This window comes from Paramacrobiotus metropolitanus, unplaced genomic scaffold (assembly GCF_019649055.1).
Source record: "Paramacrobiotus metropolitanus isolate TYO unplaced genomic scaffold, Prichtersi_v1.0 Parri_scaffold0000085, whole genome shotgun sequence".
Classification (NCBI taxonomy): domain Eukaryota; kingdom Metazoa; phylum Tardigrada; class Eutardigrada; order Parachela; family Macrobiotidae; genus Paramacrobiotus; species Paramacrobiotus metropolitanus.
Window position 1 is genome coordinate 370369 of NW_026570305.1, and position 13529 is coordinate 383897.

A 13529-nucleotide genomic window follows, 5' to 3' on the forward strand; every position below is an offset into this window, starting at 1 on the left:
AACTGCACTTTTACGTACTGTACTCTGAAAGTTTTATACAAAAAATTAAACTTGACTAAACTACTTTTCTGCTTCCTCAATACAGAATAATTTGTGGCTGGAATAAAGTTTAATTTTCTTACATTGTATTTAGTGAGTGGCTGTCTTTGTGCAATCACGCAAAATTTCCTATTTATGTACTGTAGCCGCCCGCACAAGTTGCTCCAGTGGCAGATCCGGCCGCTGCCTTCTCCCTGCACACACTGCGCTGAACAGCGAGCAATGTGAGGCCAAATATCCGTATACCTCACTCTGTGGGGCAACTTGTGCGGGCGGCTACAGTAAATTGCTGCTCATTCTTCTTTACTCGTCTCCTGACCTTTACTGCGGATTTAAACCAGCTGCGTTAGGATCTGCATCTATCCAGTTATTAAACCATAAAGAATCGCACAAGTGCAATTAATTGATCTTATTGTCCACATTAGCATTTTCCGATAAACACCGGGTTTTATACATCTGCAGGCTGCAAAGTGACATCCTGTGGTAGAGACATAACATCAACGGTACCCACACCAGCCTGTTCCTTCTTTTCTGCCAGTTGTGTGAGTTTCTTCTCTTTTCTCTCGGCGATTTTTGAACCAAGTCCCAACTCGTTTTTGCCCGTGCCCTGTGGCTTCCAGGTTGACCGATCTTTTCAGCGATATGCGTGCGGGCCACGGAATGAGGAATTTTCAGCCCAGCATTATAATAAGCCAACATAATATCGATCTGAAACTGCTGAAAATGCTCTTTAGTGGCGTGCTGGCGGATGTCAGGGTTCTCCAGAACTTCTCCATGGACTTCCATTTTCCAAATGAAAAATCAAATAACTGCCACTGCAATAAAAAAATTCCTAGGAAACCTAAGGAACGGGAAGAACGGACAGAACCGAGTTTTTACAAGGTGGACGCATATTCGCAAGTACAGTACTGTAAAACTGGCAACACTGAATAAATCTGGCCAGTGAATATTGACAGATTATCGTGAAAACCGCTGAGTTATCATTGTCGTGAGTCGAACGTGTTGAACGCAAGACCGTTGCCTTTAGTCGCTCTTCCGGTGCACGGTGCGGCGGTTACATATTGGAAATCATTGATTGTCGATCGTTGATTTTTAAACACTGAACTTAAATCAAGTGATTGAAAATCAGTAAAGCGCAATCTTTGATGAAGCAAAATCAGTGGTACAAAATCAACGATTGATAATCATTGATTCTAAATCAATGATAGAAAATCATTGATGTCAGTTCACACTACTGAAAATCGTTGAATGAAAATCACTGAACTTAAATCAATGGTTAGAAATCACGGAGTCGAAAAATCATGACTTGGAAATCAGTGATTCGCAATCATTGATGTAAAAATCATTGATTTCAGATCATGGTGTTTGAAAATCATCGATTTGTAATCGTTGATTTTAAGACAAAGAATTTGAAATCAAAGTTTAAAATCAACAAAACTCGCGGCCATTCGGAATTCCATAGTGCAGAGGCGTCCTGCGATAAAGAAGTGCTGCAGCCGCACATGAGTGGCGGTTACAAAATCATATTGCTGTAGTGCAATGGCTCGCGTGGCGTGGCTTAAGTGCTTTCGTCATCGGATTTTTACAACGCAAATAACTCAAAAACGTGCGATCCGATTTTAAAAATTCCAAGTACTCTGAAAAGAGCAAACTTTTCTGAATCTGCTAAAACAAAAAGCCGACAGCCATACGGCTTGGGAAAAAAATAATCTAAGCTGGCCCACTTAAGTGTATGTCGCCCATTCACTTATCATAGTGGCCCACTTAAGTGTCTTTACGAGTAGCAAGTACTGCAAATATTATACAAGTACAATAATTAACATTATTATAGTAATCTATTCCCCTTTTGCATCCAGTGTTGCATGTTGGGAATAATTCACCATTCACAGCGAAAGCGGAAGCCACTGGAACTAAAATATTACGAGTGAAATTAACGCACAACTTGTACACAATGTACAGTATACCAGTTAATTAGCCATTTAATTCACTGCCCGGTCGACGCGGCTGCCGAATAATCGCATCCGATCGCGGACGTGGAAGGAGTACACTGCCGGCTCCGCTCGCCGTGCATCTCCTCCCACCGTCCGCTTACGATTACCTAGTTTATTTATTACCATCTTCTTTTATTGGTGTAGAGTAGCTACCCGGCAAGCAGCTTAGCGTATCGTACTCGCAGTTTAAGTGATCTGGAAAGCGACCATAGACCTAGGGCATAGACCACAATTAAGAAACGCGGCGGCGAAGCCGAAACTGTTTAATTCTTGCCACAACATAATAATATTGTACTATATTACTGGTGAATATAGGTTTCAACAGAACAGCACTAACAGTGATTACCATGGGCGTGTGTGGGATTACTGGGATATGGAGGCGAAGGCGTCTTCCTTCCATCAGCAAATGCATTTGAACCACACGGAATTATCCTGCGATCCTGGTCGGTGCCGGGCCTGCTGCAACACCTGCCCATCTTGCCTTTAACGGACCTACGATTATTTAACACGCCCCAGTGGACCGACTCCCCAGGGGCAGGCGTGTTAACACGCCTGCATCTTTCCCCTTCAGATCGGCCCCCTTTTTCCCACGCTTTAACCATGCAATCGCCAGCACGACCTGGCCGCCTCCCGCGTTGACATGGTCGCCGAGCGAGCCTTTCCGCGGCATTTCCACGGAACGGAAGTGCGCCCGCCCTGGCGGAGCTTCGCGGAGCTGCTGCAACCTTCCACGGTGGCTGGTAAGTCAGTATAGATATCAGCACGGCCACCGGCATGTCTTGATGAACTCTTCTCTACCAACCTGATCGGCAGTCGATCGCACAGTGCGCTAAAATCTAAAAAGAAATAATAATGCACGCCGGTGTAGATCTGTGGTACATACACTGGTAAGACGGACGGCTACAGACGCAGCTGGCACGGGTTCGAGTCCCATCATCGACAGATTTTTGTTTCTTCAGTATTTTCGGTAAAAGCAGAAATTCATATTTAAATTCCATTTATAAAATCAGCAGTGTTCTCCTGTCCGCCCTTCTAAGAAACCGACTTTGGCAGTTTTAAATACCACTTTTAGCAGGTAGCCCACAACCGCCTCAAGTAAAGAGCCACGCGTGCGAGCTAACGCGTCGTTAACAATACGCTTGCTACCGCACGCAGCTGCGGTTCAAGTTTGGCTACCAGAAACCGTTTAATTAATTTTGCTGCCAAATGTTTGATTTTGTAAACAAAATATTGTGACGAAAAACGAACTTCAATAATTACGAAAGACGAACTTTTTGTTAAATATTTTTATGCACGGGCTCGCAACATGCCAAAAACGAGCACGTGTTCCGCGGTGCGTGGTCGTCACCAGTGGGCAATCTGCCTCCATCGTATTGATTGGGCGACTTAAACCAATCAAACTGCCAGCAAAATTTGAGCGGTTGAGGATAAGTTCTGTTCAATTCAGGTTCTGTGTCGGATTGCCCGTCCTCCCCGTGGCCCGTATAAATAATGGAGCTTAAACGGGTGGTGCCAACTCGTGTAAGCCGACAGTGACTGATAAAGATCTGTAAAACCTGATCGGCGCATGTAAATTCGCGGTACAACTCAACCATCTACGTCACAGGGGTGGGCACTACGCCACTGTGAAATCAATCTATTCCACTGGCGTCGAATGGGGACTCCACTGGCACGTACTTACCTCACTAGTGCAGCCTGCCTGCAGTGCTGGCTGTAGTTTTTGAACCACACCACACTAGTGACACTACTGTCATGTGCAGCAGAACGCGCAAGCGTCGTTGATGATACCGATAACTATGCACCTGGAAAGGAGGGAATCCGCGGCTCTTTTACTCTGCAACGGGCGAATGAATCGAAGGATTTTTCCTTTTTGTTTTCAAACGGAAGTATCTGTACTTCATTGTATAATTATTATACAAATTATAAAGTATAGTATTTTACAAGTATATGACACTGTATCTAAACATCTGGCTTTGCTAATTTTAATCTCTTTTTACCATGGACAACAGGGCAAACTACTGTGGCGCGAACACGGTGAGTTCTTGACTTGGCTGCGGACTTTGTTCAATTTTGATGAATTTTGTTGCTGTTGAACTTCGTTCATATTGCGCTGATCCGATGGAATTTCGGCTCGTATTGTCATCAATGTCATGCGTTAGTAATAACTTTATCCAACTAGCGGATTGTGTAATTTGCGCGGTATAAGGTATTAATATAAATCAGCGGTGATTACTCAATGCAAAACTGGAAGATTCTTCAGCGAATGACACTTGTATAGTTTTTGGTTACTGCACTGTCGACTCAAATTTAATGGATCTTTAATTCAATAGCGTGATAACAATATCAAGATCTAGTTACGGTTAAACAAAACAACATTCTCAACGGTCAAATTTGGCCAGAAAATTACAGTGTTGTACGGTAGGGACACACTGTACCGTCTGTACGACTCTGGTCCAATAGTGTTATTAATTTTTATAATAATATTTTTACCTTTAATAGGCAATCAAAGTAAGTACTGTGTGCAGGCACGGTGTACAGGTCGGAAACGTCAGTTGTGATGCAAAACGTATAACAACGCTCGCTACAACCCACAATATTTTTTACCTTTAATGGCCATCAAAGTAAGTACAGTAACAATATTTGAAAGCGCTCGTATACTAGGAAAAACGCACGTTGGCAGACCGGAGCGTAGCAGCTTTTCGCTCATGCGAGCGATAAGTAATTAATTTTAAACGTCCTACCAGTAGCACTCTTAACACTTACTGTAACATTACGAGGAGGATTATAGTTGAGTCGGTAGCGCATAGCTGCTGAACACTGTGTCCGTAAGTTTTTGACGTAGTTGCCAACCGTGGATGGTTGCACAAGCCAACAGCTGCGGTTGGTAAGTAAGCAATGCATCCCCCCACGGCTGACTGTTGCCCAGTTGTTGGAAATGCAACCATCCACGGTTGACTGTTACGTCAGTAGCTTACGGAAATGGTGTTCAATTTACTCGCAGCAGCTATGCGCTACCGACTCAACTGTAATCCTCCTCGTACTAATAATTACTATTATTAACATAAGTACCTATTATTACTTATTAGTAATTATTCAACTATGTTAACTAGCAACAATACCAGCCAGCAACATCTTCGTAACGACCTTCCGTAACGGACAGAAATCAGTGAAAGCATAAGTCTTGAATATAGAGAACCTTCGCTAAGCTCCGGTCGACTACAGATACTTCAAAGTTAAACTTTAAACATTATAAAAACAAACAGTATATCTTCTCTCGGATTAAAAGGTAGTGCTAAAAAGGAAACGAGGAGTAAAAAAAGTGAGTATTTGCTGCGTAGTGATACATCGTGCAGTCAAACTTAGATTTCTTGTTGGCGCAAGATCCTGATTTATTGAATCATTTGTGATTGAGAGATGTTAGTTTCCTTCAGCCCCCTCCGGACGCCTGCAGGCTGGGAATGAAGGCGGTGCCGCGGTGTATATATCAGCCGCTGCTGGCGGAAGTCGGTCAAATGAGCTTCCGCAACACGGTCGCCGTCCGCACGCACAGTCGCACTGGCGCCGGTAGATGTAATGATGACACGGACGACACTGACGAGTACGTCTGGTGGTTGGGATATATTCAGGATATCGACACGGACGGCGAGCACGCCTTCATCCACTTCGATTCCACATCCGTCGCTGCGCGCTGGATGCACATGCAAGACGTCTGGCCACTCCCCTCCTACAGTTTCCCTTCGCGGGGCACGAATTCCGAGAACGTTTGGATATATGCGGCGCTACGAGACGAAGACAACGGACCGTTTCGTTTCCGACCAGTCCTTCTGCTCAACATACTTGTGGGTTGTAGCGAGCGTTGTTATACGTTTTGCATCACAACTGACGTTTCCGACCTGTACACCGTGCCTGCACACAGATTTGGTGTTGAGGTGGTTCACGAAAACCAAGTGGCCTTTGACTGGCCACCCACCGGTCCATCCTTGCTGGAGCGCCGCAGCGGTCTGCGCTACACCAAGCACTTCATCCCCTTTGCCCAAACGAACATCGTTCTCAGCGAGCCGGCCGATAAATCTCGCATTATTAAGCACATTCTTCACTTTCTCCTACACCCACTGGACTTCACATGCCGATTCCATCTGCGCGTCGAACCTGAAAATGGGGGCTGTATGTTCGTCATCCTCAGGTGCGCAACGGACACGCAAGAGATGCAGCGGATGTCCGGCACCTTGTCGACCATCCTGCAGACCCACGTGGCCAGTCGCGCCCATTTTCCGCCTGTCCATCAGCGAACATTGTGCGCCAGTGAAAACGAAGATTTCCATTTCCAAACCGGTTAGCAAGCTGACGTTAATGTTACGTAGCTTTTAGCCGGTCTTTTCATTTCTTTACATACTTGTACTAATCGGATACGACTCACTGTACGAAAAAGTGTCAAGTTGACTCGACGATACAGTGTATAGAGTTATTATGACCTATATAAAAAACTGAGGTGTACTTGCTGCCATCACCCGGCTGGAATACGACGTCACGGCAGTACATCTGCTAAAATAATCGCGCGCGGTTTATAAGCAATCAAGCACTAGGTTCAGCTTTACCTAAAACTCCAGCCGGATGACGGCAGCAAGTTGTCAAGTTATTATTATTATTATTACTATTACTACTACTAATACTACTACTACTACTACACAAGAGCAGACAACCCCGAAGGGACTTCAAGTCTGGTCGAACAAAAACAATTTTCTGCTAATGAAAACATTTAGGAGAGATTAACAGATCTGAGTAGAAATTTGAAAGAAGGTACTTCGAGAATTTTAAAGAATTTTATCAAGAAGACGCTTCAGCCGCATTTCCTTAGTCCACCCTAAGATGGCTTTCTTTGCCCGCGTAACATCGATCCGGGCCGGCTTCCGTAAATTATAGCGCGTGGTGTTATCTTTTACTTGAATCATGTCCAGGAGTAGGCCGGAAGCGGAAACTGATCTTTGTTCCAGAACCTGAACAGCCACACCGCATCGCGCGCCCTGACGCCATCGGTCGAATATGGGAGGAATACCCAACTTCCGATACAGTTCCGGAGTACTGGCACAGGAAGTGTTTGTCTCAGCCTTTTCGAACGCCCCTTCACTACAGAGTACTTCCGTCCAATCACTGCTAACGATTAAGAACTACATCGAGTACATTAATTCTTAGTACACATAATTATTAGAATAATATTATGTTATACGTAGATTTAACGTACCAACAAATACTAGAAACGGCTTGCCGACAAATGTCTTGTCGTGCTGGCAGTTGTAGCTCACTATAGTATGGCTTGCACACGAAGCTCTTTTCGAGATACGAGTAGTTAGCACAACAGGCGCATACTCAACATACGAGTAATTATGACGCAGGCTAATAATAATTATGATATACCCTGTACTATAGCTCTGTCAAAGGGTGCAGTGGCTACAGAGCCGCTACTCTACTCAGTCTACTGTTTTGAGCGCAGTATTGCCCTACGGTTCCTACCTGTATTTTTACGCAACTAATTATGTTTTTTTATGTTTAATTTTGAACTATTGTAGTGCACCAGCGCTTGCAGTTACTGTTATTTGGCTGGCTATTGCCGATTTGAAAGGAATCATGAATCTGGCTTGTACAGTACTACAAAGAGTCCCATTACGCTGACCACTAGCAGCATTACTACCAGTTACACTACCAGACCCAACATGTACCAGCAACTACTAACTAGACTCCCCTTTATTTTGTTGAAGTGTATTCGCTGCTGTAATCAAAAACTGTCATTTCCTTAGGTATCGAGTTGGATGTTGGTGCAGTGTTGCTGAGTGATTTGACGCCTTGGCTGCTAAGCGACATATTGTCACATTTGGACCTGCATTCACAAATGAGAGCCAAACGGTACGGAGTGTTGTATCTGAGCATTGACGCGGTCGCATAGTTTTTCTTTGCATACTGAGGACAGTGACATTGGGCCACTGGCTTTCAGTGATCAGGCGAAACGAGCGGTTTTTCGCAAGTGCAGTTTTAAACATTAGGACAGACAGCTAGCTACCCGAACTAGCTCTGTGAGTGTCCGTCGAACACTGTAAAGGTCATCATCAGACCACAAGTGCGTTAATGCCTCATGGCACGGCTATTTTACCGTGATGTTGAAAAACGATTATCCCTTCGGCCAGCCGAAATTACTGCACAACTGTTATAGAAGTATTCCGAGGAAAAGCATCTCCCTACATAAACCCATACCCGACCTGGCGCAAGCGAATGAGACTCTTTGTTCGCCCACCACATAACGCTCATGTCATCCCTGTCCTAAGAATAACCTACAGAAAAAACTGACGGCACTAGAATTGAGTCGAATATTTTCACTACACTTCGCTATCGATACTGCGACAAGTCATTTCACCTGCGAGAAACACACTACAGAAAGCTAACGATACTTACAGCAGTGATTCAGGTCGTAGTGGAAAAGTCAGTATGGTGGGCGCCAATGCGTTTGACATTTTCCCGCCGACCCGTGGAAGTGGGACTAAATAATCATGTCTTCCATTAGATAACCTGCAAAACTTCAGCATGTTTTATTGAGAGCGGCCTTTGCTGGCACTACGTCGCCGTCATGGCCGGATACTATACCGCCTGCTTAGGTATCCGATGTATACAGTATTCTTCGTCGCCGGAAACATGACCTTCATCGCTCGCTGTACTGGGGAATCAGTGTCTGAATCATATCCGATCCGACATGCAGTCGCATACTCGCCGAAATTCTCCATGATGTTACAGTCGCCTTTTCGAATTTCGAAAATATTCAAAAGCTGTAAGGTTCCCCACTTCATCATTTTTTTTAATGGAAATGTTCGTAGATGACACCATCTTGTGGTAGCACGTCATTTCATCGACCTACAATTTGCTGACCGATATCTTGCTGAATGGCACAGCTCGCTGACCTATAAGTTGTTGCGCGACATTTCGCTTTTCACCGAAAAGGCCGAACGACTTTTTGCCGAAACAGCTTTGTTGACCGACAACTTGCTGTTCTGTTCGATACGCTGATCGTCGAGTTTCCTCAAGTTATTAGAGCTTTTTCTTAGGTTTCTTAAGATTCTTATGTTTCTTAGGATTCTTAGGTTTTTTGGGTTTTTCAAGTCTGCAAAAAGCCGGCAGCAAATTGTCGGTGTTCAGCAGACGGTTGTTCACCGACTTGTCGTTAAGCAATTTGTCGTTTCAACAAACCGTCGGTTCTCTAGGGGCTGTATTGTATTTCATACAATACAGACTCACTGTATACAATACAGTGAAGCCCCTTGAGTAGGGCAGTGCCTCAGGTTAACATGGTGTCGGTCAACAAAACGTCTTCGGTCAGCAGGATGGTGGTCAGCAAACTGTCGGTGTGCCCCATCTTGTACGCATACGGAAAAACTAGAGCAGCCGCAGCAGAACATCTAAACAATGGAAGGGCATGCGTGTCGGCGTGGCTTGAAAATAATTCCGTTGTCCTTAAATATGGAAAATGGCACCGCAATGTTTCCGTGTTGGGAAGGCACCCTTTATCACGCCTTTGTCCAGCCATACATGGACTAGTGTGGAATGGCCTGGTCAACGGTGTCTTTGGGAGAGCGGGAGAAGTCAAAGCGGCAGGATGTGACCTTGCGGGCGTTCTGTAGTGAAATGTAATGGCATTAGCGCTCGCCTTTACATTGTGACCTTTTGAGCCGGTTATTGTCTGGAAGGTGGTTGCTGCAGCTTTTGTTGGTATTGACAAAGTGTGTGTGCTACTGTAGGGTGTGCGTCTTGTGGCAGTTGCTGTTGAGCCATCCCCGGATGAAGGAGCACGTCAGCATCTCCTTCGAAAGCTGCTGGCACCTGCAGGCCGACACCGACAACTGCTTCAAAACGGCCTCTCTCCTCAGCCGCTCCATCAGCCCAGCCACCATCAGTCTCACCCTCTTGCGCGTCCTACCGCCACACCACTACTTTGTATATTTGCGTTATATGTTAATTGCCATGAAAATCAGTTTGCCCGTACTTGTGCTGGAAGACCACATTCACATCCAACCGGCAGTAGCTTTCGAGCATGACCATTCCCTTTTAAAGCACGGCGCGGGGTCTATTATGGCGGACTTCAAGGAGACTTGCGACTACATTCTGCTCCACCGCTGGACAGTTGGCAGTCTGTTTGGTCGACACCTGTACCACGTGTTTGAAGAAGGTGGTTACTTTGCTCAGCCTTACGGCATGGCCTCTCATCTACTGCCAGCGCACGAGCGGGACTGCATGGTGCCCCTCGCGAAGGAGTCGCATGAACTGCTCATAGACCAGCTGCAAATCACCATTCCCAAGCTGCTTCTGCCCTGGAACGACGACGAAATGCACATGACCAGTCGCTTCATGTGCGCACTGAACGACCACTTCCCGCCGGTCACGCCGGACATGCTGGCAAAGGTCATGGCCGTCCACGCGCGCTGGCGCCGCACCCTGCACTATCCCGACGATTGGCACGCCATCCGCAATTATCTTCGTCTGTGAGTCATGTTTGTAGGCTTTACTCGAACCAGTTTAGCTACTCTAGGAACCAGTCTACAAGCCCGTCCGGAGTTAGAGCACGATAGAGAACAGCTAGCGCATATTAAGCGCGATGTTAGCGCTTAGCACGCTGGCCACTACACTACGTCTACCACAATGCGTAAATGCGCTCCGCAGTTACTGTAGATTGTCCCTTATTGCACCGACTGTTTTCGAGCCACCTTCCGCCAGGCAATTACGATTATACTCATTAACATATATGGCGTGCACCAGGCCACAAGCCAGCCAAAAGCATGTTACGTGTTTAAAGAGTGTGGCGTGTCGTGGCGTAGTATGTTGTTTGGCGTAACCCATGAATTTACATTGTTCGCTGTTCTCTATCGTGCTCTAACTCCGGACGGGCTTGTATATCTATAATAATTAATGTATGTACGCGTACTAATAGAATGTACGTACGTAGAGCGTAATACGGGTACGAGCAGATGTTCGTGATTCGTGGCTACCATGGATCGAGTAGCAGTCTTGCAGATACGGTATGCCACGGTGGATACCGCTTACATAGCCGACACAGTACGGTAATATTCTACAGCGGTTCCGGTGGCTGTCATCTATCCAGTAAAGTTCGAATCAGCGCATATTGACCAAAATATAAGACTTATATCACTAGAAGGATAAGTTATAAAAAGTGTAGTATTTTAATAAATTGGTAAAGGTAAAGAACCGTACCAGTACAGTGCAGATGACAATACTAATAGCGACGACGACAAGTCAGTTGCTTGCACCAGCTGGGATTGCAATGTGAAGCTGTATCTAGTATTGCATGCTAGATACTATACTATCCAGCTGGCTGGATATTACATTGCATACTAGATACTGTACTTGCTGTCAATAATACACAGTAAGACACCACGATACAATCGTGTGTGTACCGGTACAGTATCAATCTGCGGCTTATATAGATATAATGAGTTGTCGTCGTCGCTGCACTATAATGCACCACGATGAAAACGTGCCTGTATTATTTTCCAACTGTTGCTACTGTATCACACGCCCACCACCTGTATTGTGTAGATTTGTTATTTAAATGCAATACGGTTAATAATTCTTTGCACCACAGTGCAAACTATGTTTTCATTAGTACTGCAATCTTCAGTATCTCTAGTGACACTGTGCATTATAATGCACCGTACTTTACCATGACGCAACCGTTTTTGTATCAGTACGGTGCAGATCTGCAAAGCAGACAAGAATTGAAAAGCTGTCGTCGTCGCATGTTTACCATAATGCAATGCATTTTTAAAAAAATGTAAAAATGAGAAATCTCCACTAATTAGTCCTTTGTTATGCTAAGATCAGTCCACTAACACCGATTACCTAGCCGGTGCCGCGTCAGGGGGTTGGGGTTCTGGGAGGGTTAGGTTTGGGCACCCAGATTAACAGCAGGATTGCTGCTTGTACGGACACTATGTTGCGGCACCCATACTATTTCACCAGGAAGGGCTGCTGCTGCATTGGCAACCAGCACTGTGGTGTGGTTTGATCGGCCACTGGATGGTGTCGACTCGGGAACTATGTTGTCAATATGAAGCGGGAGCGATCTCATAGTGTGGAAGGAACTGGAAGCTGAAAGTCCGGTGCCGGTATACCCATAGGCTCTTTGGGATCGGCGACTGCGACTGGAGAAATATTCTGGACACGAATTGGTTCGACGGGTCGGTAGTGGTCTTTGCGCTCACTACTTGGAGCGATTTGTATGGATTGCCCATTCGATACCGGCAAGTAATTAATCAGCGGGGTGAAAGCGTGGGTTGGGTGTGGCCCTGCAAATCGTTCTGGTGGTGGTGCATTTGCTGAATTCATTGGTAAGCGGCCATGAGATGAATTACTTGACGGTATGATGGCATGCATCAAGCATTTCAAAGTCTGATCCATTCTCATCATATGACTAAAGACAATATAATCGAAGCTATTTGACAACGTAAAACATACTCTTTCGGGTTATGTATACGTATACCATACATTTAAACTGCAAAAGATAAAGTACTGCTTTAAAGTACAAAGTACTGCTTTTTAAAGTACTGCTTTATCTACAAATTAATGCAATACTTTGCAGGTCAAAATGTGAATGAAAAAATGTACTGCTATACTTTCAAATGCCCCAGCACTTAATCGTCAGTTTCGGCCTGTTCGGGGATGTTCGGGAAGGTGACCTTGTTACTGAAAGTAATACAATACTTTCAAAGTATTGCATTACTTTCGAAGTACTGCCATACTTCCAAATGCCTCAGCAATTAATCGTCAGTTTCGGCGTGTTCGGGGATGTTCGGGAAGGTCACCTTGGTACTGAAAGTAATGCAGTACTTTAAAAGTATTGCTCTACTTTCGAAGTACTGCCGTACTTTCGAATGCCTCACCAATTAATCGTCAGTTTCGGCGTGTTCGGGGATGTTCGGGAAGGTCACATTGGTGCTGAAAGTAATGCAGTACTTTTAAAGTATTGCATTACTTTCGACGTACTGCCGTAATTTCAAATGCCCCAGCACTTAATCGTCAGTTTCGGCCTGTTCGGGGATGTTCGGGAAGGTCACCTTGGTACTGAAAGTAATGCAGTACTTTAAAAGTATTGCTCTACTTTCGAAGTACTGCCGTACTTTCGAATGCCTCACCAATTAATCGTCAGTTTCGGCGTGTTCGGGGATGTTCGGGAAGGTCACATTGGTGCTGAAAGTAATGCAGTACTTTTAAAGTATTGCATTACTTTCGACGTACTGCCGTAATTTCAAATGCCCCAGCACTTAATCGTCAGTTTCGGCCTGTTCGGGGATGTTCGGGAAGGTCACCTTGGTACTGAAAGTAATGCAGTACTTTAAAAGTATTGCTCTACTTTCGAAGTACTGCCGTACTTTCAAATGCCCCAGCACTTAATCGTCAGTTTCGGCCTGTTCGGGGATGTTCGGGAAGGTCACCTTGGTACTGAAAGTA

General features: G+C 45.1%; 1 protein-coding gene and 1 long non-coding RNA gene across 8 annotated transcripts in view; one reads left to right on the forward strand and one right to left on the reverse strand.

Moving 5' to 3' along the window:
• The window catches only part of LOC129596075 (uncharacterized), a 31645-nt gene that overhangs the window by 15451 nt on the left and 2665 nt on the right, over positions 1-13529 (forward strand). Inside the window, exons 1-5 of one of the 6 annotated variants that reach the window (XM_055493237.1) lie at positions 3601-3912; positions 4040-4064; positions 5462-6362; positions 7823-7928; positions 9806-10546. In XM_055493237.1, coding sequence (XP_055349212.1) covers positions 3812-3912; positions 4040-4064; positions 5462-6362; positions 7823-7928; positions 9806-10546 — 1874 coding nt within the window. In that variant the 5' untranslated portion in view covers positions 3601-3811. Of the gene's footprint in view, positions 1-2345; positions 2771-3600; positions 4065-4661; positions 5350-5451; positions 6363-7822; positions 7929-9805; positions 10547-13529 lie in introns of those variants that run through there. The other 5 variants (XM_055493242.1, XM_055493239.1, XM_055493238.1 and 2 more) reach the window with 5 other exon arrangements.
• LOC129596077 (uncharacterized) lies at positions 6758-10543 on the reverse strand. 2 transcript variants are annotated; one of them, XR_008691384.1, is made up of 4 exons: positions 10051-10543; positions 8661-9980; positions 8472-8585; positions 6758-7154 (listed from the first exon to the last, which is right to left on the reverse strand). It is a non-coding gene; the product is annotated as an uncharacterized LOC129596077 (long non-coding RNA). The 2 variants fall into 2 exon arrangements; XR_008691383.1 differs by having other exon boundaries at positions 8472-9980.